General features: G+C 45.6%; 1 protein-coding gene across 1 annotated transcript in view; it reads left to right on the top strand.

Moving 5' to 3' along the window:
- LOC308327181 (glutamate receptor 4-like) overlaps positions 1-21216 on the top strand; it is a gene marked incomplete at both ends in the record, with an annotated part of 116975 nt that extends 95759 nt beyond the window's left edge. The window contains 8 exon segments of the mRNA XM_080780398.1: positions 4312-4518; positions 7047-7130; positions 8574-8860; positions 14264-14462; positions 15434-15681; positions 17343-17457; positions 20463-20600; positions 21055-21216. Coding sequence (XP_080636524.1) covers positions 4312-4518; positions 7047-7130; positions 8574-8860; positions 14264-14462; positions 15434-15681; positions 17343-17457; positions 20463-20600; positions 21055-21216 — 1440 coding nt within the window.
- Positions 21217-27813: the final 6597 nt, after the last annotated feature.

Below are 27813 nucleotides of genomic sequence, written 5' to 3'. Positions count from 1 at the left end.
TGCATCTCTCTGTTGAACCCACTAGAGGAGAGATCATGAGATGGAGCTGTCAGAATCCTACAGAACTGAAACCCCTCTGAAGGCGACCACGACAAAACCATCCATCCATCCATCTTCAACCGCTTATCCGTAGTCGGGTCCCCGGGGGGGGCAACAGCTCCACCATGAGTGTTCCAGACTTCCCTCTCCGTGACCACGACAAGCTCCTAATCCAAACCTTCACCGTGTGACACCAGGGGCGTCGTCTTGCCGTTGTACATCGTCTCATTCACAATTTGCTTTCTCACTTTCGTCTTCAATGTTTGAGTTCACACGGAACCTCAAAGCTGGAAATATCTGCATTAATTAATCATAATAAACGCACGTACATTACGGGCGTTTGTTGTTAAACATTGTTCTGCTTGTTTTTTCTGCCGTGCGTGAGTGTGCAACAGACTGATATCGTGACAGCAGGCATTATTTTGGCAAATAATTTTGGCAAATTAGGGTTTTGGCAAATTATTTTGGCAAATTATTTTGGCAAATTAGGGTTTTGGCAAATTAGGGTTTTGGCAAATTAGGGTTTTGGCAAATTATTTTGGCAAATTAGGGTTTTGGCAAATTAGGGTTTTGGCAAATTATTTTGGCAAATTAGGGTTTTGGCAAATAATTTTGGCAAATTAGGGTTTTGGCAAATTAGGGTTTTGGCAAATTATTTTGGCAAATTAGGGTTTTGGCAAATTAGGGTTTTGGCAAATTATTTTGGCAAATTAGGGTTTTGGCAAATTATTTTGGCAAATTATTTTGGCAAATTGTTTTGGCAAATTGTTTTGGCAAATTAGAGTTTTGGCAAATTAGGGTTTTGGCAAATTAGGGTTTTGGCAAATTAGGGTTTTGGCAAATTAGGGTTTTGGCAAATAGTTTTGGCAAATTAGGGTTTTGGCAAATTAGGGTTTTGGCAAATTAGGGTTTTGGCAAATTAGGGTTTTGGCAAATTAGGGTTTTGGCAAATTATTTTGGCAAATTATTTTGGCAAATTATTGTGGCAAATTATTGTGGCAAATTATTTTGGCAAATTATTTTGGCCAATTATTTTGGCCAATTGTTTTGGCCAATTGTTTTGGCCAATTGTTTTGGCAAATAGTTTTAGCAAATAGTTTTGGCAAATTGTTTTGGCAAATTGTTTTGGCAAATTGTTTTGGCAAATTAGGGTTTTGGCAAATAATTTTGGCAAATAATTGATGTAAAGCCTGATGTGTTTGTTTTCACTCTGTCTCGTGTTTGTTCAGATAAACGTGAGAAGTCAGCATCGTTGATACTTTGTTTCCTTTTCTCTATGTAACAAAAACTAATTTAAATATTAAGAAGGTGGTAATAATAAGCTCCTACGGTTGTGCTGTTTGTGAAACAAGCTCGTAAACATATGGAAACCACATTGCTAAATAAGATAAGAGAAAGTCCCTACGAGTGTGCTGTTTGTAAATATGTAAAACCCTTTTAAACGTCTGTAAAACAACTGCCCTTTTACCCGTCTGTAAAACAACTGCCCTTTTACCCGTCTGTAAAACAACTGCCCTTTTACCCATCTGTAAAACAACTGCCCTTTTCCCCGTCTGTAAAACAACTTCCCTTTTAAACGTCTGTAAAACAACAAGCTGTTTTTCTCTGTGCCCATTGGCTGTTTTCTGTGTGTGCCCATTGGCTGTTTTCTGTGTGTGCCCATTGGCTGTTTTCTGTGTGTGCCCATTGGCTGTGGACACTGACAAGGGTGAATAAAGATGTGCATCAAAATACTCTTGGTTTTCAGTAATGTTCTGTTTGGGTATTTTTCGTATTTTTTTAATTTAATTTTTAATTAGTTGATTCAAGTTCCTTTTTGGCTTTTATAATTATGCTACCTCGCTCTGTTATTACGGACTTTAAGGCCCATATGCTACCTCGCTCTGTTTGCGAAAGCAGTGAGCACTTACTATGAGACCTAGCAGATCATGTCTGTGTGTGTGTGTGTGTGTGTGTGTGTGTGTGTGTGTGTGTCTGTCCCGCTGTTGTGCCCATATATGGAGCTGAGTGATTTGTTTGTGATTGATGCAAGTGTCTGTCCCGCTGTTACGTCACCATGACTCAGCAATAACCATATAAGGAGTCCCCAAAGCAGCTATACGTCCAAAACCCAAATATGTACGAGCTGCGTTCGCTTCCCGCGTTTGCGCGTCTTACTTGTATTACGGACTTTAAGCGACAGCGGTTTTCAGGACGGCTCCGCTAGGCGGAAGTACGGCGGCTATGACGCCATCGCCGTAGCGGTCAAAACCGTTTTAATAAACATAATGTTAATGTGACATAATTATGGTAATAGTGTTATTTCTTCATTCATAGCCAACACATTAGAGAGGTGATGGAGCAATAGGTGTAAATGACTAAATGTATGACAGCTATAACTACAATAAACATGGTTATGACATCATGGCGTTGTAGAGTCACTACATGGAAGTGTAGCTTCTCCCGTAGTAGAAAGGGCTGCGACGGAGAGCAGGTTTATGTATCGAGCACTGACCCATGTCCGGTTGCTGGAGCCGACTGCCGTCGTTGCTTAAAGTCCCTAATGGCAGCTTGGACTCCTCATGCATAGAAGGAGGCATGAGGTCAGTCCGCTGCCCCCCCCCAGGTTGGCAGAGGAAGTGTAAGCGCCCAGGATTACATTAGATAATTGGCACTGGGTGATAAGAAAAACTGGGTTACAAAAACGTGGGATAAAAATGTAAGAAAAAGAAAAAAAGTCCCTAATGGCTCATGTGAGGTATCTTCACAGACAGACAGACAGACAGACAGACAGACAGACAGACAGACATCTGGGGGGGGGGGGGGGGGGGGGCAGTCAGACAGACAGACATCTTGGGGGGGGGGGGGGGGGGGGGGCAGTCAGACAGACAGACATCTTGGGGGGGGGAGGACAGGCAGAGAGACATATTCCCAGCAGGCTCACATGGTTTGTGTCTAATCTCTGCTGCAGCTCCACAACACACTGTAAGTCCTGAGCGTTTGTCACATCTCTGACTGATCCTCATATCTGTGTTTGGATCTTAATGCCTGGATGATGTGAGTCACAGATAGCAGAGATGGTTGTCATTATTGTAAGTAAGTAAGCGTCTAGAAGCAGTCGTGATGACAATCCATGGCTGGCGGGCAGGCATGCAGGCGGGCAGGCAGGCAGACAGGCAGGCAGGCAGGCAGACAGACAGGCAGGCAGGCAGACAGGCAGGCAGGCAGGCAGACAGGGGGGCAGAAGCATCTCGTTGGATCTCTGATGTTGTCACAAAGCGTCAAACGTCCACGAGGCTCATCTCTGTTTGTAAACGTTTATAAATGCCACGACGAACGGTGTGGGAAATAAAGATTCGTCTTCACAGCACAAAATGCATGCGTGTGCGTGTGCGTGTGTGTGTGCGTGCGTGCGTGCGTGTGCGTGCGTGCGTGTGCGTGCGTTCTGCATGGAAGCACTGATACCTTTACGTTTTTTTAAGTAGAACATGTCTTTACACCACTGCAAAGAAAGAGACATTTTCTGCAAAACCAAACGTCCATCTGTCACATATCTGTCATGTCAGTGAGACGGCGTGACATTTACAGCTGATAGAAGAGAAGCAACAATATGATGTTTATAGGAATAGCTTTCCAACTCCGCCCGACTCAGTCTGACTCAGCCCGACTCAGCCCGACTCAGTCCGACTCCGTCTGACTCCGTCTGACTTTGCCCAGCGACCTTTCCCGTCCCGTTACCTGTAGAGTAATAGATCACCGAAGTCTGACGTCACTTCCAGTAGAGGGCGTCAGTCCCCAGGTTCATGTATTTGTTTAGTTGCATTGAAATCCCCATTGAGGCGATTTTAGATCGCCTCATATAACAACTGTGTTTGAAAAATAAACATGTCACCCCGGCCGCTTCACTCATATGGATATGAAGAATCAACTGACTGAGAGAAAACGCTAATGTTACTGCTGCTGAATTAGTTACATTTTCGCTATAGAAGCAGACTGTATCATATATGAGTGACTGACTGTTGAAAACGATACAGAGACACCTCCCTGACAATAACGCCGAGACAGCTTGTTTATTTTTGGACCACAACGCTTATAGTAGACGATATTAAGATCACCCCATGTTATTCTCCATAGAGAAATTACTTCCGCGAACCAGAGGAATCGAAGGGATGAGCGAGTTACGTCAGGACTTCGGTGCTATATAGAGTAAATGTATTACAGGGTCAGAATCAGAGTAAATGTGGAGTCATCAGAGTAAATGTAGAGTAATATAGTAAATGTACTGTGTTTCAGGAGGGACCGTACGTGATGCTGAAGAAGAACTGGGAGCTGTACGAGGGGAACGACCAGTTCGAGGGCTACTGCGTGGACCTGGCCTCAGAGATCGCCAAACACATCGGCATCCGCTACAAGATCAGCATCGTGCCGGACGGAAAGTACGGAGCGCGGGACCCCGAGACCAAGATCTGGAACGGGATGGTCGGGGAGCTGGTGTACGGGGTAAGAACTGAGACCTGGAATGGAACGGAATGGAGCTGGTGTACGGGGTAAGAACTAAGACCTGGAATGGAACGGAATGGAGCTGATGTACGGGGTAAGAACTAAGACCTGGAATGGAACGGAATGGAGCTGGTGTACGGGGTAAGAACTAAGGCCTGGAATGTAACGGAATGGAGCTGGTGTACGGGGTAAGAACTAAGACCTGGAATGGAACGGAATGTGCTGTAAGGAGAAAAGAGCCCTGATTTGTATGCACGGTGTCGTGTGTGTGTGTGTGTGTGTGTGTGTGTGTGTGTGTGTGTGTGTGTGTGTGTGTGTGTGTGTGTGTGTGTGTGTGTGTGTGTGTGTGTGTGTGTGTGTGTGGGTGTGGTGTGGTGTGGTGTGTGTGTGTGTGGAGCCAGCAGTAGAGGTGGGGGAAAGTACTCAGATGTTTTTACTGAACTCGTTGTGAACCAGGACATTTATAACATCAGTTTCTACATGCTGGGGACCCCTACTCAACATTTATAACATCAGTTTCTACATGCTGGGGACCCCTACTCAACATTTATAACATCAGTTTCTACATGCTGGGGACCCCTACTCAACATTTATAACATCAGTTTCTACATGCTGGGGGACCCCTACTCAACATTTATAACATCAGTTTCTACATGCTGGGGACCCCTACTCAACATTTATAACATCAGTTTCTACATGCTGAGGACCCCTACTCAACATTTATAACATCAGTTTCTACATGCTGGGGACCCCTACTCAACATTTATAACATCAGTTTCTACATGCTGTGGACCCCTACTCAACATTTATAACATCAGTTTCTACATGCTGGGGACCCCTACTCAACATTTATAACATCAGTTTCTACATGCTGGGGACCCCTACTCAACATTTATAACATCAGTTTCTACATGCTGGGGACCCCTACTCAACATTTATAACATCAGTTTCTACATGCTGGGGACCCCTACTCAACATTTATAACATCAGTTTCTACATGCTGGGGACCCCTACTCAACATTTATAACATCAGTTTCTACATGCTGGGGACCCCTACTCAACATTTATAACATCAGTTTCTACATGCTGGGGACCCCTACTCAACATTTATAACATCAGTTTCTACATGCTGGGGACCCCTACTCAACATTTATAACATCAGTTTCTACATGCTGGGGACCCCTACTCAACATTTATAACATCAGTTTCTACATGCTGGGGACCCCTACTCAACATTTATAACATCAGTTTCTACATGCTGGGGACCCCTACTCAACATTTATAACATCAGTTTCTACATGCTGGGGACCCCTACTCAACATTTATAACATCAGTTTCTACATGCTGGGGACCCCTACTCAACATTTATAACATCAGTTTCTACATGCTGGGGACCCCTACTCAACATTTATAACATCAGTTTCTACATGCTGGGGACCCCTACTCAACATTTATAACATCAGTTTCTACATGCTGGGGACCCCTACTCAACATTTATAACATCAGTTTCTACATGCTGGGGACCCCTACTCAACATTTATAACATCAGTTTCTACATGCTGGGGACCCCTACTCAACATTTATAACATCAGTTTCTACATGCTGGGGACCCCTACTCAACATTTATAACATCAGTTTCTACATGCTGGGGACCCCTACTCAACATTTATAACATCAGTTTCTACATGCTGGGGACCCCTACTCAACATTTATAACATCAGTTTCTACATGCTGGGGACCCCTACTCAACATTTATAACATCAGTTTCTACATGCTGGGGACCCCTACTCAACATTTATAACATCAGTTTCTAAATGCTGGGGACCCCTACTCAACATTTATAACATCAGTTTCTACATGCTGGGGACCCCTACTCAACATTTATAACATCAGTTTCTACATGCTGGGGACCCCTACGCAACATTTATAACATCAGTTTCTACATGCTGGGGACCCCTACTCAACATTTATAACATCAGTTTCTACATGCTGGGGGACCCATACTCAACATTTATAACATCAGTGTATACATGCTGGGGACCCCTACTCAACATTTATAACATCAGTTTATACATGCTGGGGACCCCTACTCAACATTTATAACATCAGTTTCTACATGCTGGGAGACCCATACTCAACATTTATAACATCAGTGTATACATGCTGGGGACCCCTACTCAACATTTATAACATCAGTTTATACATGCTGGGGACCCCTACTCAACATTTATAACATCAGTTTCTACATGCTGGGGACCCCTACTCAACATTTATAACATCAGTTTCTACATGCTGGGAGACCCATACTCAACATTTATAACATCAGTGTATACATGCTGGGGACCCCTACTCAACATTTATAACATCAGTTTATACATGCTGGGGACCCCTACTCAACATTTATAACATCAGTTTCTACATGTTGGGGACCCCTACTCAGCATTTCTATCATAAAACCTTGGTGTACTCAACATGCCCGGGTTGTGCACTGTATCCCAAATCCTACTATTGATGTTGTTTTCCTCCAGAAAGCAGAGATCGCTGTGGCCCCGTTGACCATAACGCTGGTCCGGGAGGAGGTGATCGACTTCTCCAAGCCCTTCATGTCTCTGGTAGGTATATGTACGCATCAGCTACGAGCAGCTTGTAGATCTGATATTGTTTAAGGGAAAAGCAAATCCTTATATTATATATACTGTTCTAGGGGTGTAAGGATACATTTCAACGTTAGCCATAACTGAACATCATAAACCCTAGTCTTTTTGTCTTATAGTCAACTAAATTGACACTGGATTCTTGAATTTTCCAGGGCAATAAACATTATTATTATTGTGTTGAAATTTTATTTTCAGAACATCTCCATCATAATGAAGAAGTTACATTTAATTGTAGTCTTATTTATTATATTTTAATTCTCATGGCATCTCCATGAAGAAGTTAAATTAAATTGTAGTTTAATGTATTATCATATTCTCAGGACATCTCCATCATAATGAAGAAGTTAAATTTAATGTTAGTCTTATTTATTATGTCTTAATTCTCAGGACATCTCCATCATGATAAAGAAGTTCAATTTAATGTTAGTATTATTTATTATCATGTCTTAATTTTCAGGGCATCTCCATCATAATAAAGAAGTTAAATTTAATGATAGTATTATTTATTATCATGTCTTAATTCTCAGGGCATCTCCATGAAGAAGTTAAATTTAATTGTAGTATTATTTATTATATTTTAATTCTCAGGGCATCTCCATCATAATCAAGAAGTTAAATGTAATTTTAGTCTTATTTATTATCATGTCTTAATTCTCAGGGCATCTCCATCATAATCAAGAAGTTAAATGTAATTTTAGTCTTATTTATTATCATGTCTTAATTCTCAGGGCATCTCCATGAAGAAGTTAAATGAACTTTTAGTCTTATTTATCATGTCTTAATTCTCAGGGCATCTCCATCATGATAAAGAAGTTAAATTAACTTTTAGTCTTATTTATTATCATGTCTTAATTCTCAGGGCATCTCCATCATGATAAAGAAGTTAAATTTAATGTTAGTATTATTTATTATCATGTCTTAATTCTCAGGGCATCTCCATCATGATAAAGAAGTTAAATTTAATGTTAGTATTATTTATTATATTTGAATTCTCAGGGCATCTCCATCATGATAAAGAAGTTAAATGTAATGTTAGTATTATTTATTATATTTTAATTCTCAGGGCATCTCCATCATGATAAAGAAGTTAAATGTAATGTTAGTCTTATTTATCATGTCTTAATTCTCAGGGCATCTCCATCATGATAAAGAAGTTAAATGTAATGTTAGTCTTATTTATCATGTCTTAATTCTCAGGGCATCTCCATGAAGAAGTTAAATGTAATGTTAGTATTATTTATTATTATCATGTCTTAATTCTCAGGGCATCTCCATCATGATAAAGAAGTTAAATGTAATGTTAGTATTATTTATTATATTTTAATTCTCAGGGCATCTCCATCATGATAAAGAAGTTAAATGTAATGTTAGTATTATTTATCATGTCTTAATTCTCAGGGCATCTCCATCATGATCAAGAAGCCCCAGAAGTCCAAGCCCGGCGTGTTTTCCTTCCTGGACCCTCTGGCCTATGAGATCTGGATGTGCATCGTGTTCGCCTACATCGGGGTGAGCGTGGTGCTGTTCCTGGTCAGCCGCTTCAGCCCGTACGAGTGGCACACGGAGGAGCCCGAGGAGGAGGACGGCCCGCCCAGCGACCAGCCGCCCAACGAGTTCGGGATCTTCAACTCGCTGTGGTTCTCCCTGGGAGCCTTCATGCAGCAGGGCTGCGATATCTCCCCGAGGTACGATACGATGCAGTACTAATAAGTATTTAGTCTTCGAATAAGTATGTAGTCTTTGAATAAGTATGTAGTCTTTGAATAAGTATGTAGTCTTTGAATAAGTATGTAGTCTTAGAATAAGTATGTAGTCTTAGAATAAGTATGTAGTCTTTGAATAAGTATGTAGTCTTAGAATAAGTATGTAGTCTTTGAATAAGTATGTAGTCTTTGAATAAGTATGTAGTCTTAGAATAAGTATGTAGTCTTAGAATAGGTATGTAGTCTTTGAATAAGTATGTAGTCTTTGAATAAGTATGTAGTCTTTGAATAAGTCTGTAGTATTTGAATAAGTATGTAGTCTTTGAATAAGTATGCAGTCTTAGAATAAGTCTGTAGTATTTGAATAAGTATGTCTTTGAATAAGTATGTAGTCTTAGAATAAGTATGTAGTCTTAGAATAAGTATGTAGTCTTAGAATAAGTATGTAGTCTTTGTAGTCTTTGAATAAGTATGTAGTCTTTGAATAAGTATGTAGTCTTAGAATAAGTATGTAGTCTTAGAATGTCATGGTTATTTAAGGTCTTTAAACACTGGAGGCATTTATTTTGTTCCATTAATTCTAACACAGCTCTGATCAAACGACACAGTCATTATTTACACATGGTCGATTCTTGACACCCGTGGTGTGTGTGTAGAGAGAACTCTGATTGGTCGATTCCTGACGCCTGTGGTGTGTGTAGAGAGACCTCTGATTGGTCGATTCCTGACGCCCGTGGTGTGTGTAGAGGGACCTCTGATTGGTCGATTCCGTACGTGTGTAGAGACCTTTGATAATAATAATAATAATATCACTAATCATTGTCTCATTAGTCTCGGTTCAATGTGCTTCTGACTGAGTCACCTCTACTCTACTGCACTGTGTGCGCGTGTCTGTGTGTGTGTGTGTGTGTGTGTGTGTGTGTGTGTGCGCGTGCGTGTGTGTGTGTGGCTGTACTCTCCAGTGCATGTGCATGTGTGTGTGTGTGTGTGTGTGTGTGTGTGTGTGTGTGGCAGTTCTCTCCAGTGTGTATGTGTGTGTGGCAGTTCTCTCCAGTGCGTGTGTGTCTTTGTGTGTGTGTGGCAGTTCTCTCCAGTGTGTGTGTGTGTGTGTGTGTGTGTGTGTCTCTGTGTGTGTGTGCGTGTGTGTGTGTGTGTGGCAGTTCTCTCCAGGTCCTTTTTAAAGGTCTGTGTCCACCGATGCATTCTTTGGTTTTTTTCCACTGAGCGTTTTTTCCCTGACTCTTTGCATTTTTTAAAATAGAAAAGGTTCAGTGTTTTTGTCCACGTTGTAGATAATGACTCTGCTGGAGACAGAACCGGCACGCAGGCGCAGAGCGGACACTAGCGGCTTTAAGCCATTCTGACCTGAGATCAGATTCTAAAAATGTTCTTCTACATCCTGACAGTTTTCTGAAAAAGTCGCTCTTCCATTTTTCAAAAATAGCAGACCTACAAGCTCATAGCGCGCCACTCGGTGGCGCGCTATGAGCTTGTAGAGCTGCTATTTTTAAATGGCTAAAGCATAACGTAATGCTAACACCAAAAGGTGTTTCCCGCCCAGAATGGGTTTTAAGCAACGACGGAAACCAGACCCTACTGACAGACAGCTCTGGCTGTTTTTTGAATTCTTTGAAAGCAGAAAAAAGTAACACTCCACAAACTGGTGGGCACATGGCTGACTATGACCATTTGTAGTTTTTGACCATTGTAGTTTTCTTTTGACCATTTGTAGTTTTCTTTTGACCATTTGTAGTTTTTAACCATTTGTATTTTCGCCTTACCAAAAACAGTCGCTGTTCTCAGTCCACAACACGACAGTGGCTCAGCGGTAGAGCGGCCCGGCGGGGACTTGCAAGGTTCCCGGTTCGATCCCTGTGGGCCTTCCCAGAGTTACTGTGAAAGTGTCCTTGAGCAATCTGTGTAAAGCTGTGTGAATGTGGGCGTGAATGGGTGAGCAGCCATCCAATCAAAGAACAGGCTTGTTTGTCCGTCATCCAATCAAATTTCAGGCTTGTTGTCCGTCGTCCAATCAAATATCAGGCTTGTTGTCTGTCATCCAATCAAATATCAGGCTTGTTGTCTATCATCCAATCAAATATCAGGCTTGTTGTCCGTCATCCAATCAAATATCAGGCTTGTTGTCTGTTGTCCAATCAAATAGTAGGCTTGTGGTCTGTTGTCCAATCACATCAGGCTTGCCCATCCAATCAAATATAATATCATTATTATGTTTTAATCTCATTTCTACATCATAGATACATCCTAGATGTGCCTAATTAAGCCCTTATGGATCATATCAATATATTATAGATCTTAAGGATGATAGAGTTTGTAAGATTCTCAGCAGGGAGGTGAAAGGAACGCCAAACCCAGCCTGTATGTTGCAGCGTGTCCTCCACACAGCCAGGGGGCGGCGGAGAGACCAGACCGAGGATTTGTTAAGCTCCGCGTCTCACGTAAGCAGCCCCATATATAGCGTTCATCCATCCATCCAACGGCCCTCACTTATCAACGGAGTGCACACGCTAGGGCTGTCCCGGTCCCATCACACACGCTAGGGCTGTCCCGGTCCCATCACACGCTAGGGCTGTCCCGGTCCCATCACACACGCTAGGGCTGTCCCGGTCCCATCACACGCTAAGGCTGTCCCGGTCCGATCGCCACCTGAGCGGAAATCGGGGGCCGATCGTGTCATTTTCGGAATGAACGTAATCGGATCAGGAGCAAAAAGAAAAACAGTACGTGATCGGGACATCCCTAGTATTAATATTATATCCATATCTTGATATTAGACTGGATATTGTCTGTGATTTGGGATATTTGTACTGTTGAGATAATGTTGGCATTAAACGTGTTCTATGAAAATATGATAGATGCAACGCAAAGTGCTTTACAGGGCAGAACAATGTAAAATAACAGTTAAGCAAGCAAAAACACAGTAGCCAATAAAAAAGACAATACAAAACAATAGCAAAGAGCATAAAACAACAATAATGATAGCAAAACAACAGCAGTAAAGAGCAAAAACTCAACTAAAGGCAAGAGTAAAGAGGTGGGTCCTGAACTGTGCTTTGAATATGGCTACGGAGGGTGCCTTTCTAAGCTGTAACTAGAGTGTCTGTGAGGTCTGTAACGTCTGCGTGCCGACAGACCGTTATATAGCCGTTTATCTCAGAATTATGCCTCAGATGGAGCTGGAGTGACCGACGCGACGATGTTATAGACATTTTAATATTTAATCAATGGAGCTAAAAGATAATACGTTGCTTTCCGTCTGGTACGTTTGTTGTGTGTCTGTAGCTGTTTGTCTGTGATGGTGACTTTGAGAAAGTGTGTCTGTTGTATCTTCTACATATTTGCACTTTGTAGAATAATGGAGATTCCTCTATTTACACTCACTTTATGTTATGACAGTCTAAACAACTTTATGGCAGTGTGTCTTTATTTTATGACAGTCTAAACATCTTTATGGCAGTGTGTCTTTATATTATGACAGTCTAAACAGCTTTATGGCAGTGTGTCTTTATTTTATGACAGTCTAAACAGCTTTATGGCAGTGTGTCTTTATATTATGACAGTCTAAACAGCTTTATGGCAGTGTGTCTTTATTTTATGACAGTCTAAACAGCTTTATGGCAGTGTGTCTTTATATTATGACAGTCTAAACAGCTTTATGGCAGTGTGTCTTTATTTTATGACAGTCTAAACAGCTTTATGGCAGTGTGTCTTTATATTATGACAGTCTAAACAGCTTTATGGCAGTGTGTCTTTATATTATGACAGTCTAAACAGCTTTATGGCAGTGTGTCTTTATATTATGACAGTCTAAACAGCTTTATGGCAGTGTGTCTTTATATTATGACAGTCTAAACAGCTTTATGGCAGTGTGTCTTTATTTTACGACAGACTAAACAGCTTTATGGCAGTGTGTCTTTATTTCACGACAGACTAAACAGCTTTATGGCAGTGTGTCTTTATTTTATGACAGTCTAAACAGCTTTATGGCAGTGTGTCTTTATTTTATGACAGTCTAAACCACTTTATGACAGTGTGTCTTTATTTTATGACAGTCTAAACCACTTTATGACAGTGTGTCTTTATTTTATGACAATCTAAACAGCTTTATGGCAGTGTGTCTTTATTTTATGACAGTCTAAACAGCTTTATGGCAGTGTGTCTTTATATTATGACAGTCTAAACAGCTTTATGGCAGTGTGTCTTTATTTTATGACAGTCTAAACAGCTTTATGGCAGTGTGTCTTTATATTATGACAGTCTAAACAGCTTTATGGCAGTGTGTCTTTATTTTATGACAGTCTAAACAGCTTTATGGCAGTGTGTCTTTATTTTATGACGGTCTAAACAGCTTTATGGCAGTGTGTCTTTATTTTATGACAGTCTAAACAGCTTTATGGCAGTGTGTCTTTATATTATGACAGTCTAAACAGCTTTATGGCAGTGTGTCTTTATTTTATGACAGTCTAAACAGCTTTATGGCAGTGTGTCTTTATTTCATGACAGTCTAAACAGCTTTATGGCAGTGTGTCTTTATATTATGACAGTCTAAACAGCTTTATGGCAGTGTGTCTTTATATTATGACAGTCTAAACAGCTTTATGGCAGTGTGGCGGTCTTTGAAGTTATATTCCTCTCTAACCCCACAAGTAGATTTAAAAGTAGACCTTTTCTTGTATAATGTTGTAGACAGACGGACGGACGGACGGGAAATAAAACGTTATTGTCTGAGCCTCTTCTGTGAAATGTTTTCTCTCTCTCTCCAGATCTCTATCGGGGGCGTGCGAGGTAGTTAATGACCTCTCTCTCCCCCAGGTCCCTCTCAGGTCGTATTGTGGGCGGGGTGTGGTGGTTCTTCACCCTCATCATCATCTCGTCCTACACCGTGGTGGTTCTAATGTCTCTCTATCTCTCTCTCCCCCATAGGTCCCTGTCAGGGCGTATTGTGGGCGGGGTCTGGTGGTTCTTCACCCTCATCATCATCTCGTCCTACACCGTGGTGGTTCTAATGTCTCTCTATCTCTCTCTCTCCCTCAGGTCCCTCTCAGGTCGTATTGTGGGCGGGGTGTGGTGGTTCTTCACCCTCATCATCATCTCGTCCTACACCGTGGTGGTTCTAATGTCTCTCTATCTCTCTCTCCCCCATAGGTCCCTGTCAGGGCGTATTGTGGGCGGGGTCTGGTGGTTCTTCACCCTCATCATCATCTCGTCCTACACCGTGGTGGTTCTAATGTCTCTCTATCTCTCTCTCCCCCATAGGTCCCTGTCAGGGCGTATTGTGGGCGGGGTCTGGTGGTTCTTCACCCTCATCATCATCTCGTCCTACACCGTGGTGGTTCTAATGTCTCTCTATCTCTCTCTCCCCCATAGGTCCCTCTCAGGGCGTATCGTGGGCGGGGTGTGGTGGTTCTTCACCCTCATCATCATCTCGTCCTACACCGCCAACCTGGCCGCCTTCCTGACGGTGGAGAGGATGGTGTCGCCCATCGAGAGCGCCGAGGACCTGGCCAAGCAGACGGACATCGCCTACGGAACGCTGGACTCCGGATCCACCAAGGAGTTCTTTAGAGTGAGACGCAACGGCCACGCACGCACGCACGCATGCACGTACAGCCATCCACGCACATGCACGCCACGCACACACACACACGCACATGCACGCCACGCACGTACACACACACACAGCATGTCCATTGGATATGGTGAGTTTCACCTTTGTTATGAGTAAAGATGTCCCGATGCTGTATCGGTATCGGCCCTCCACAGGCCAACAGCACACACACACCAAGGCCCGCCCACACTCCATCATGATTGGAGGAAGGCCCCCTCTCATACTGATTGGATGAAGGATTACCAAAAGCCAAAACTGGGGGGGGGGGGGGGGGGGGGGTGTTTACCCCAGGGGCTCACTGGGGACAGGGAGGAACTCCTTATATGGTCAGCACACTATATAATAGGGAAGATTATCCAAAAATAAGTGATATTTTAATTAAGTGAAATCACTGAACGTTCAACAGGACTTTCCACCACTGCAGCTGTTCTTTTTGCCCCCCCCCCCCCCCCCCCCCCACCGGATTTTCTCCCAATCCCTCCCCTCAAGTCTTTCTCCCTCCCTCCCTCCCTCCCTCCCTCTAGAGGTCAAAGATCGCCGTCACTGAACTAAGACTAAATATACTGACGATTTTGTCAACAAATAAAAACTAGACTAAAATGTCAGGAAGGGACTAGTGGACAAGAGATCCAGTATAAGTCATTTTACACTTGGTTGCATGCTGAAAATAGCAGATCTACAAGCTCACAACGCGTCGCAGCATTGCGACGGCATCAAGGCCCGCCAAAACACATTTTGTTCGACTAAATCAACTGTAGATTTAGTCAACTAAAATCGTATGAGATTTAGTCGACTAAAACTAGACTAACACTAAAACATTCCAGGTGACTAAAATGTGACTAAACCAAATGAAAACTCGACTATGACTATGAGAGACTATGACTAAAAACTAAAAATCTAAATTTGCTGCCCCTCCTCCCTCCCTCCAGAGGTCAAAGATCGCAGTCTACGAGAAGATGTGGGGCTTCATGAAGTCGGCCGAGCCCACCGTGTTCACCAAGCGGACGGCGGAGGGCGTGGCGCGCGTCCGCAAGTCCAAGGGGAAGTACGCCTTCCTGCTGGAGTCCACCATGAACGAGTACACGGAGCAGCGCAAGCCCTGCGACACCATGAAAGTGGGCGGCAACCTGGACTCCAAGGGCTACGGCGTGGCCACGCCCAAAGGATCACAGCTAAGGTGGGTGGAGTGGCGCGACAAACGGTGGCGTACGCCGACGACATTGTCGTCTTCCTTTGTTGTTCTGCTGAAAAGAGGGACAGGTCGGTTTTGGTTTTTTTTTAAACAAAGTGTAACCACTGGAGAAAAATGTTCGTACCCAGTAAAAAATTGCTGACCTTCCATTAGACTGAGATCAGAAAAGCGTAACCCTCCCCTGTTTTCCTCCAGGGGGCGTAACCCTCCCCTGTTTTCCTCCAGGGGGCGTAACCCTCCCCTGTTTTCCTCCAGGGGGGCGTAACCCTCCCCTGTTTTCCTCCAGGGGGGCGTAACCCTCCCCTGTTTTCCTCCAGGGGGGCGTAACCCTCCCCTGTTTTCCTCCAGGGGGCGTAACCCTCCCCTGTTTTCCTCCAGGGGGCGTAACCCTCCCCTGTTTTCCTCCAAAAGGGGGCGTAACCCTCGCCTGTTTTCCTCCAGGGGTAAAACTCTTTAGAAACCGACCTGCCCCTAACAACAATATGCAGACGACGTTGTGTTGTCATGGTAACGGTCGCTGTTGTTACGACATTCCGCCCGCCCTGGTGTGCTGCCTCTTCTCTAGCGAACACCAAACATGTGGCTCGGGACCCATTTGGGGTCACGGTCACAATGTTTAATGGGTCCCTTTTATTTAATTTTTGGTTTCCTATGTTATTAATATTTTTTTTAATTCGTATTACTATTTCGAAAATTAAAAAAGAAAAAAAACAGTCACAAAAAAGCAGACATTTTCATGAATTAAAAAATAAATTTGATGATTTATTTTTTCATGAAAAGTATTTGTAGTGTCTTCAAAGATTAGGTAAAATAGCAGATCTATAAGCTCATGGTGAGCTTGTAGATCTGCTGTTCTCTCTAGTTTCGGCACCGGAGGCAAAACGTCACGAGCGAAAACGTTTCGGGGAACCACTTTTCTACTTCTGTTTTAAAATGATTCTTTACCTTTTATTTCATTTACACGACGTTGGAGAGTCCGTTTTATTATTGCTGCTTTGCATGTGCTTATATTACCTTATCTTATCTTATCTTATCTTATCTTATCTTATCTGAGGGAGTGCTGTTATTTCACAATTCCTCTGTTCACAGATCTTCACCAGGTAATGTCTGCGTGCAACTGTGTGTGTGTGTGTGTGTGTGTGTGTGTGTGTGTGTGTGTGTGTGTGCGTGCGCGCGTGCATGTGCGCATGCATGTGCGGGTGCGTGAGTGTGTGTGTGTGCGTGTGCACACGCACTATGGTCCATAGTGTTAACACTATGTTACTTATAGTAAGCGCTGCAATACCAAATTCGGCCACTATGTCCATTTCGCCTCAGGGTTATATATATATACTCTAAGGGTTTGATCAGCTTCTGTTTAGCTTTCCTGTTTAATGTGCCGACATTTATACACGTCTGATTAATGTCACTGTTCACAGCCTTATGGATGATCAATACTGAAGGAATGAATGAACGAATCACGCATTAGACACGCTTTAGCATGTGGAATGTGATCAGTGTACATGACGAATAACGGGTTTTAATGTCTTTTTTTACCAGGACAATTTGATGCACTTTAATTAATTCCACCCCTTGTCGCCCCCCCTCCTCCTCCTCCTCCTCCTCAATAATAACCCTCCTGTCTGTATGTGGCTCTGGTTCTGAAGAAGTGCAGTCAACCTGGCTGTGCTCAAACTGAACGAACAAGGCCTGTTGGACAAACTGAAAAACAAATGGTGGTACGACAAGGGAGAGTGTGGCAGCGGAGGCGGAGGGGAGAAGGTTAGCCCACTAGCGCCACCTAGCGCCCCGTCCCCCTCTAGCGCCCGCGTGTTGTTGTTGTTTTGAACAACGTAAACAAACATGCGGGTATAGACACTGTGTACGTGTTTGTTTTGTATGTGCCCACTTTGGTCAACAGGTTGGCATCTGCCGGGAGTCGGTGTAACTTCAGTTAAATGTACACGCTATGGTGTCAACGCCAGTCCATATTTCCGTGTTGACTCCATTCCATATTCCCCCCTGTTCCATTCCATATTTCCGCGTTGACTCCAACCCATATAGCCGCGTTGACTCCAGCCCATATTTCCGCGTTGACTCCAGTCCATATTTGGGCGTTGACAGACAGTGCCATCCCACTCCACACTCGTTGCGTGAAACGGTTCCCGGCAGTATGTCCCTGTTCCAGGAAGTGACGGAGTCGGGACCTTGTTCTCACTGTATGTGTCTGTTAGCCCAGGACCGCCCAAACACCCCCCCACCTCGAACCCAATCTGATGATCCCCCCCAAATCAGTGGTTTTCAGCTAAATTATAGATAGTTGGCACAAAAAATATGGACTTTTTTTTCTTCTTTTTTTACAAACGTTAGCCAGACGTCTATTCATCGTCTCAACGATGGTGATTTTATCACACCCAGTCAGATGGATCCGGGTCAAGGCATTTCATACCCGGGTACGTACATTTATGGCCAGGGGTTAGACTTTTTAATTGGACCTGTCGTCCCAGCAACGAACACGACAACGTCGTCTGCGTACGCGCAGAGAGAGACACGTACACTCCAACTATCCCGACTCCGTGGCTTCGTCTATGTGTGAAGAAAGAAAGAGCAGCAGAGTTCTGCTCTTTTTAGGGTTTTTTTTGGGTGAATTTACTGTGAATAACATAAAATAACATGTCCTATGATGTTATTTATGTTATTTCCCCCCCTCCCACCTCCCCCCCCCCCCCCGTCCGTCCGTTCTCCCCCCCCACCTCCTCCCCCCGTCGATTTGGAAGATCTCCCGTAAACCTCGCCGTATTGAAACTGAGTGAAGCGGGAGTCTTAGACAAACTGAAAAACAAATGGTGGTACGATAAAGGCGAGTGTGGACCCAACGTCTCGGGAAGTAAGGTCAGTCTCTACCAACCCACCCGCCCGACCTAACCCTAACCCACCCGCCCGCTCGCTCGCCCGGCCACCCGGACCACCACTCTATACGCATGAGGGGGGGGGGGGGGGTTCTGGAGTTAGCTGCTTTAGCAGACAGTTTGAGAGGTGGTGGAGTTAGCTGCTTTAGCAGACAGTTTGAGAGGTGGTGGAGTTAGCTGCTTTAGCAGACAGTTTGAGAGGTGGTGGAGTTAGCTGCAGAGAGGGGGAGAGGCACACATGCGCACACGCACATGCACGCGTGCACGCACACAGGCCGTAGCCTGAGTGAAACAGCATGGCAGCAGCACTGCGGTAGGACGGTTCCCGTGGTCTCGGGGCATGTTTGGTTACGTCGCACACACACACACACACACACACACACACACACACACACAAACTGGCACGAGAGCAAAAAGTCTTTCCATCTTAGCGCTGACGGTCAGCTGGCCAGCTAGCTATATTGAGCGCTAGCATCGCAGTGCTGTGAGCGCTAGCACAGTGCAGTGAGCGCTAGCATCACATTTCTGTGAGCGCTAGCATCGCAGTGCAGTGAGCGCTAGCATGGCAGTGCAGTGAGCGCTAGCATCGCAGTGCAGTGCAGTGAGCGCTAGCATCGCAGTGCAGTGAGCGCTAGCATGGCAGTGCAGTGAGCGCTAGCATCGCAGTGCAGTGAGCGCTAGCATCGCAGTGCAGTGAGCGCTAGCATCGCAGTGCAGTGAGCGCTAGCATGGCAGTGCAGTGAGCGCTAGCACAGTGCAGTGAGCGCTAGCATCGCAGCGCAGTGAAATGCGCGAGGGAGGGGGCGTCGGTTTCGTTGGCATGGGGGAGGGGCTTATAGAACAGCAGCAGACACACAGGGGTGGAGGGGGCGGGGCTCTTATCAAGAGAACATTGAGATGTCGTCAAATTGGGAGGCTGCATACTATGATCCGACGGACCATTGGTCCGAGGTGCGCTGGGGGTCGGGAGAGGGTTGGGGGTGGGTTTAGGTGTGCTGCCCCGGGGGAGATTAGGGTTAGGGTGAGGGTTTGAGGTAGGTCGTCGGTCGGACCAAACACATGCACTCGTCAAATTCTGTGTTTTTGTCTGTGTCTGTGTGTCCTGTGTCTGTGACTGTGTGTCCTGTGTCTGTGCGTGTGCGTACTTGTTTGTGTGTTTGTGTGTGTGTATTTGTGCTGTAAAATCTGTAAAATAATAACATATCAATAGGACAGAGCAGTGGGCGTGGCTTTCTGGACCTCCTGAAGAATCTGCCCTTCATTTTTCCCCCGCAGAGATTTACACAAATATTTCCGTCCTAAAGTCGGCTCTTCGGTGCTACTGAAAATTTGTGACGAGCCGAAATCATTTCGGCACTACAGCGCCGAAACAGCGGTAAAATAGGAGTATGAATCGGCCCTTAGAACCAGTAAGACGCGCAAACGCGGGAAGCAAACGCAGCTCGTACATATTTGGGTTTTTTTAAGATTTATTTTTAAGTTATTATTTTTTTAAGTTAAGTTATTTTTAATTTAAGTTTTTAACTTAGCCATAACCATATAAGGAGTCCCCAAAGCAGCTATACGTCCAAATATGGAGTGTGTTGCATCAATCACAAACAAATCACTCAGCTCCATATATGGGCACAAAGGTGGGACACACAGACACACGGCCACACACACAGACAGACAGACAGACATGATCTGCTAGGTCTCATAGTAAGTGCTCACTGCGTTCGCAATAAGTGAAATAAATATTTATATAAATCTCTGTGGATTTTTTTAAAATAATGGACGATTCTTTCCCAGTGGGTCCATGAATGAATCCACGCCCACGTCTCTGCCCTGTGGGCGTGGCATCCGTCCCTGACTCTGTGTGTGTGTTCCCCCCCCCCCCAGGACAAGTCGTCCCAGGCCCTCAGTCTGAGCAACGTGGCGGGGGTCTTCTACATCCTGGTGGGGGGTCTGGGCCTCGCCATGCTGGTGGCGCTCATCGAGTTCTGCTACAAGTCACGCAACGAGGCCAAGAGGATGAAGGTGAGTTCTGGTACAGGTCACAGAGGTCACAGAGCATGAAGGTTGAGTTCTGATACAGGTTAAACCCATTCAGGACGGAACTACTAATGTAGAAATGATTCCAGTCGTGATTTAGAAGACATTTTGTAGAATCTGTTGGTGCTAAACGGGTTAAGCTACGAGGATGAAGGAGCCTCACAGATGTGGACCAGACCCCTCCCTCCACGGAGCCCACCCTCCACGGACCCCTCCCTCCACGGACCCCTCCCTCCACGGACCCCTCCCTCCACGGACCCCTCCCTCCACGGACCCCTCCCTCCACGGAGCCCACCTGCCTATTTCTCTGTCTTTTTTCTCTCTCTGTCTCTCTCTCTCCCTTGTTGTGATTTGACACTATAATAAAATTGAATTGAGGTGAATTGAGGAGATAATGATCTCTCTCTCTCTCTTTCTCTCTCTCTCTCTCCCTCCACAGCTGACCTTCACAGAGGCCATGAGGGCCAAGGCGCGTCTCTCCATCACGGGCAGCGTGGGCGAGAACGGCCGCGTGCTGACCCCCGACTGCCCCAAGGCGGTGCACGCCGGGCCCGTCCGGCAGGGCTCCGGCCTGGCCCTGGTCTCCTCCGAGCTCCCCTGAGCGAGCCGGAGCGTCCACAGTGCCTTATCACCCAAACCCTCACCCCCCGTACCCCTCCTCACCCCCCGTACCCCCCTCACCGCCCCGTACCCCTCCTCACCCCCCGTACCCCCCTCACCGCCCCGTACCCCCCTCACCGCCCCGTACCCCCCTCACCTCCCCGTACCCCCCTCACCGCCCGTCCCCCTCCTCACCCCCCGTACCCCTCCTCACCCCCCGTACCCCCCTCACCCCCCGTACCCCCCGTACCCCTCCTCACCCCCCGTACCCCCCTCACCGCCACACACCACCTAACCTCTCACGTCACCGGGTTTCTCCACACCGCGGAAAACGGCTTTGTTTTTTTCATTCAGCTTGCAGAACTGATCAACGGTCTGACTTCCTTAGTCTGGTCACGAGATGGGAGACCAGACCTATACGGCCGATGGGACACTAAGCCTCCCACGGCCAATCGGACGCTAAGACCCACGGCCAATGGGACGCTAAGCCCCCACGGCCGATTGGACACTAATCCCGCTCTCCTCTCCCTCACCACCCCCCCCCCCTCCTCTCCCCCACCGCGACCAGGACTAGAGAGACTGACCCACCAGGACTAGAGAGACTGACCCACCGCGACTAGAGAGACTGACCCACCGCGACCGCAAAACGTCACTACAGAAAGACCCACTAAGATACAATATGCTTTATTCTACACAAAGACCCACTACAAAACAATATGCAAGAGAATGGAATGCAAGCTGATATATATATATATAATGACTTGAGTCATTTCTTGTTATCTTTTGTTTTGTTTTGTGTTTTGTTACAAACGGACATCTGCCTAATATAACGATATTTCTATAAATCGGAATCCTGTTAAATCTATCCGGTTAAATCCATCCCGTTTGCGGCGGCAACACTTTCATTATTTGCTTGTTTTATACCCTCCACATGGATGGCGAATCGAGCGCTCGGTTTGGTATTCCAAGAAGAACTCGAAGAAGAAAACCTCAACAGATTACGATGTTTGACGACCGAGCAGGAAGGGGGGGGGGGGGGGGTGTCATTCTGGAGGAGGAATCAACCGGTTGATCTTGTTTCTTTTTCCATTTTCTTCCGCCTGGTGACGCAAAGTTATGTCTCGATCAGCTCGAGACCGAATCAGGAAAAAATTAATTGATCGCAGTCGACACACACACACACACACACACACACACACACACACAATTTACAATTCATGCATTTAGCTGACGCTCTTAATCCAGACACACACACAGAAAGACTACGGGATAACGTACGTAAGAGGATGCCGCAAGCGGACAGACGGACGAACGAACGGACAGACTTCAACACACACAACGCTGACAGCCGCTAACGGGTGCTAACCGATGCTAACAGAGCTAAAGACGTAAAGGCTGTCCGCGGCTCAGCTAAACGACGTTGTCGACGCAACGGGTAAAACCAACCCGTCTCACGACGGTCTAAACCTCAACCTCACTTTCCCTATTGGTCAGTGGGTGACCAATCCAACGCTTGGTGAACTCGACTTCACGACGACAGGAAGAGCCGACTAACGTCCGAGGATGGAAAAAGCGACGTCGCTGCGAACGCATCATGGACGCCGCCAGCCGCTCATCCCTGCGGGAACGTTTTTTTTCTGACACGCCAGCCTTTTCTTCTGACGCGGGGAGGGGAGGGATCTTCAACCGCTTATCCGTAGTCTGGTCACGGGGGGGCAATAGCTCCACCAAGAGAAGCTCCAGAATTCCCTCTTCCAGAGTAACATTAGTAGCTTCCTCCTTCCTGGGGGGATCCCGAGGCGTTCCAAGGCCAGTGAGTCACCCCACCCCATCCGAGGGGGGCGGGGGTGTATATTTATTATAATTTTTTTATTCAAGTGTAATTAATATTATGTACTTTTTGGAAGGCGGGGAATTGCGGCGGCGAAAGTCCACCGGAGATGCTGTGCTAACGAACCACCACTGTCCGCAAACTGCTTGTTCCCCCGACTGATGGTGTTACGATCAAACTGTTCCCCCGACCGAGGGTGTTTTACGATCAAACTGTTCCCCCGACCGAGGGTGTTACGAACAAACTGTTCCCCCGACTGAGGGTGTTACGATCAAACTGTTCCCCCGACCGAGGGGGCGACGATCAAACTGTTCCCCCGACCGAGGGTGTTACGATCAAACTGTTCCCCCGACTGAGGGGGGCGACGATCAAACTGTTCCCCCGACCGAGGGTGTGCTATGAACAAACCTTTCCCCCCGACGGAGGGGGACAGACAAAGCTACGAGAATTATTATATCATAAATATAATATGATAAGAAACAGAAGACCAGAAAACTGTCTCTCTACTTGAAACTGAAACTGTGTATTTTTTCTTCTTGATTTTTATTCTTCTTCTTCGTCTTTTTCTTCTTTGTTTGATCGCTGTGAATTATTGGGCAACTTGAATTAGAATAGATTTGTTCTTCCTCCTCAGCTGGACAGTATGTTTGGTAACCATGGTTACCAGTGTGTTTGGTAACCATGGTTACCAGTGTGTTTGGTAACCATGGTTACCAGTGTGTTTGGTAACCATGGTTACCAGTGTGTTTGGTAACCATGGTTACCAGTGTGTTTGGTAACCATGGTTACCAGTGTGTTTGGCAGACGTGAGCAGCTTTCAAAGAGACACTTTTAAAAGGACACTTAATCTCATGTAATATCAACAACGTGCCACCGGGGGGAGCTGTTTTCTCTCTCTCTCCCAGTGCCATGAAGAGGAGAACGGTGAACAATATTTGTACTATAACGATAACAACTAAGGGAGAAAAGAAAAGAAAAAAAAAGCTAAATAAATATATGACAAAGCGTACATAAAACTGTGAAGATAACGTAAATATGTACAGTATATTACATGAAAACAGAGCTGTACATTACCTAGCCTGTACAACATGAAAACAGAGCTGTACATACCTTAGACATGCTTGCTTTGTGGACATACTGTACAGAAAAACCGTAGCAGATACTGTAGTGGATTAGACTCCTTCCTCGTTTTTCTATAATCATCGTTAAAATGATCGACTCATCGCAATAACGACGAAAGAAGAAGCGCCGCGCGACGATGGAGACGACCGCCGGGTGTGACTGTGAACCCCATCTCTCGGAAAGTCTGTGAATATGTAACGGAATTCACTGCGTGAAAAGAGGAGTTAACGGGCTATTATGGGCACTAGATTTGCCCGTAAACCTCAAGTTTAGCAGCGTATACAGTTAATATACGGTAATATACAGTTAATATACGGTAATATACAATTAATATACGGTAATATACAGTTAATATACAGGTGTGATGGTACATTACAGGAGTTTAACGGGAGTTTCCTGTAATATACACAGCCGTATTCCATGCTTTTTGCACAGTGATTGCAATTCCGTACACACGCCTAGAAAACCTCATGAATCCGGAGGAAAGGAGCGCCATCTCCACCGAGCGTTGCAAAGTTCGGTGTTACGTATTTCTGCGAGATCGGGGCTGCCTCTGCACAGGCAAGGGGCTAGCGAACGAATCCCAACGGCGGCGGCATCGCACGAAAAACTGTCCTGATGTGGAGCGCCGTCGGCCGTTTCGTTGCGGCGTATAGCCTGAACCAATCGAATGACGATAAATAGTAGCGTGTGGATCTCGACCAATGAAAGTGTCTGGGGGCGTGGCGAAACCTCGAAGCGAATATAGGAGGGTTGGACGACGTCGCTGCACGGAGCGTTGTCGCTCGCGTTGAAAAAAAACGTGTATTCTAATGAGATTTTCATCGTTCGCTCGCTCGCATCGCTGGCAGTGCGGACGGGGTGTTAGGAGTTAAATTTTGTGCAAGGTACGTGTTGGATACACGCCGCACGATGTATGGACGACGAGAAGGGTATCGGATCGACCGCCCAGGATGTCGTGATACCATCATGTCGTCTAGGAAGTCCATCCGTTCAACGTCAATGTAGCGACCACACCCCCTCACTGTGGAGACCACACCCCCTCACTGTGGAGACCACACCCCTCACTGTGGAGACCACACCCCCTCACTGTGGAGACCACACCCCCACATTGTGGAGACCACACCCCCCGCATTGTGGAGACCACACCCCCTCACTGTGGAGACCACACCCCCTCACTGTGGAGACCACACCCCCCCACTGTGGAGACCACACCCCCTCACTGTGGAGACCACACCCCCTCACTGTGGAGACCACACCCCCTCACTGTGGAGACCACACCCCCTCACTGTGGAGACCACACCCCCCGCATTGTGGAGACCACACCCCCTCACTGTGGAGACCACACCCCCGCACTGTGCAGCCGGAAGCTGATCGGAACGGATCGAGAGCTTTAGAGAGAAAGAAAGAAAGAAAGAAAGAAAGAAAAGTGTTTTATTTTTCATCGTTTGATCTATTTTTTGTACTGAGCAATTTACGGAGAAAGAAAAGGGAAAAAAAGCGCTGGTTTGAAGCGTTGCTATTTAGATCCTCTTATCGCGTTAGAACTTTTAGAATAATTTCATTATTATTGTGTGAAAATGAGTCTGAATCAAACGAGAAAACGTTTTCTTTTTCAAGCATTAGCTCCTGTAAAAGGAGTTAGCGTTAGCTCTTGTAAAAGGACTTAGTGTTAGCGTTACCTCCTGTAAACGGAGTTAGCGTTAGCTCCTGTAGAATGAGTTAGCGTTAGCTCCTGTAAACAGAGTTAGCGTTAGCTCCTGTAAAATGAGTTAGCGTTAGCTCCTGTAAACAGAGTTAGTGCTAGCTTCTGTAAAAGTAAATGACGCACATCCAGAAAACGCGGCAGGCTGTCGCCCGCCGTTAAAACGTGCCCTCGTTGACTGCAGCGTCCTCGTGTGTTTAGAGACGGCAGGACAATCTTTAGGCCTTCAGTAGAAGATCCATTTAGCCTTCAGTAGCACAGCAGCCCCGAGCTTCTGTCTTTAGGCCTTCAGTAGCACACCAGCCACGAGCAATGAGCGTCGTTCTGTCTTTAGGCCTTCAGTAGAAGATCCATTTAGCCTTCAGTAGCACAGCAGCCCCGAGCTTCTGTCTTTAGGCCTTCAGTAGCACACCAGCCACGAGCATTGAGCGTTGTTCTGTCTTTAGGCCTTCAGTAGCACACCAGCCACGAGCAATGAGCGTTGTTCTGTCGTCGATGTATGGTTTGTTTTCATTTGGTCCATAACTGTGTAGCAGAGTGGCTCAGAACCTCAGCCTGATGGTGGCGCTATAGTGTAGCAGAGTGGCTCAGAACCTCAGCCTGATGGTGGCGCTATAGTGTAGCAGAGTGGCTCAGAACCTCAGCCTGATGGTGGCGCTATAGTGTAGCAGAGTGGCTCAGAACCTCAGCCTGATGGTGGCGCTATAGTGTAGCAGAGTGGCTCAGAACCTCAGCCTGATGGTGGCGCTATAGTGTAGCAGAGTGGCTCAGAACCTCAGCCTGATGGTGGCGCTATAGTGTAGCAGAGTGGCTCAGAACCTCGGCCTGATGGTGGCGCTATAGTGTAGCAGAGTGGCTCAGAACCTCAGCCTGATGGTGGCGCTATAGTGTAGCAGAGTGGCTCAGTCACAACCTCACCCTGACGACCTAACAGTCTAATATGTCCACCGCTCTGTAGGATGTAATCCCCTTTAGTCTAGCGCTTAGTTGAAGGATCTCTACACCATGCATTTATAAAGAGTTTTTCATAGGCCTAAATATTTAACCCATTGATTTTACAATATAAATGTGGGGTCTCAGAGATATAAATGCCATTAAATGGGGGTCCATAGACTAATGCATGTCAAACTGGGGGGGGGGGGGGGTCCTTCGAATTAAACGGGTTGAGAATCACTGCTAGAGCCGTGAAATATTTTCTTGTGGGGTTCCCATCTCTTCAAATAATAAATAATAATAAAACGTTATTTGTATAGCACCTTTCATGACATGAAATGCAGCTCAAAGTGGGGGTCCACAGAGCTAATTAGTGTCAATTTGGGGGTCCTTGAAATGAAAAGGATTGGAAGCCTGATTGTTCAGAATTGGGTAAAATGGGAGCAGTTGAAATTAATGGCGTAGGTCCTTTAACCTTTGGGTGCCAAGTACGAGATTTCAAAGAGTTAAGATGTTGGATGTTTCCACGCGGGAGTTCCGGGTACGGATCCCTAGGGCGTTAACACTTGTTATACCTCCACCCAGCCACCAGGGGGTTCCCCCTGGCTGGCGGCAGACCACTAAGAATCTCTGGCGTTTCATTGGTTCAGCTCATTGTGTCATACTCAAATGGAATAATGCTGTCTTTTTTTTGTTTTGTTGTTGTTTAAATTGTACATCTTGTTTTTGATTATAATTTCTTTTTTAGTAAAAAAAAAAAAATGATAAAGAAAAAAAGTGGTTTTGACTGTCGTTATTGTGGTTCAATATTAATACAGTAGTTACAACTGTTGCAATACTGTCTGTCCACCACTGGAGGGTGCCAACCCAACGGTAAATGGTAATTGCTAGTTAGTTAGTTACTTTATTGACACAAATGTATAAAACATTCAAACAATAATAAAAAACCCATGAATCAAAAACTTAGCTACATATAGCGCTTTTATCCAAATCACTTTACACAGATT

Source organism: Protomyctophum bolini (genome assembly GCF_963924005.1).
Source record: "Protomyctophum bolini genome assembly, chromosome: 13".
NCBI classification, from domain to species: domain Eukaryota; kingdom Metazoa; phylum Chordata; class Actinopteri; order Myctophiformes; family Myctophidae; genus Protomyctophum; species Protomyctophum bolini.
The sequence above is the reverse complement of the archived record's forward strand: the minus strand, read 5'-3'. Positions and strand labels throughout refer to the sequence as shown.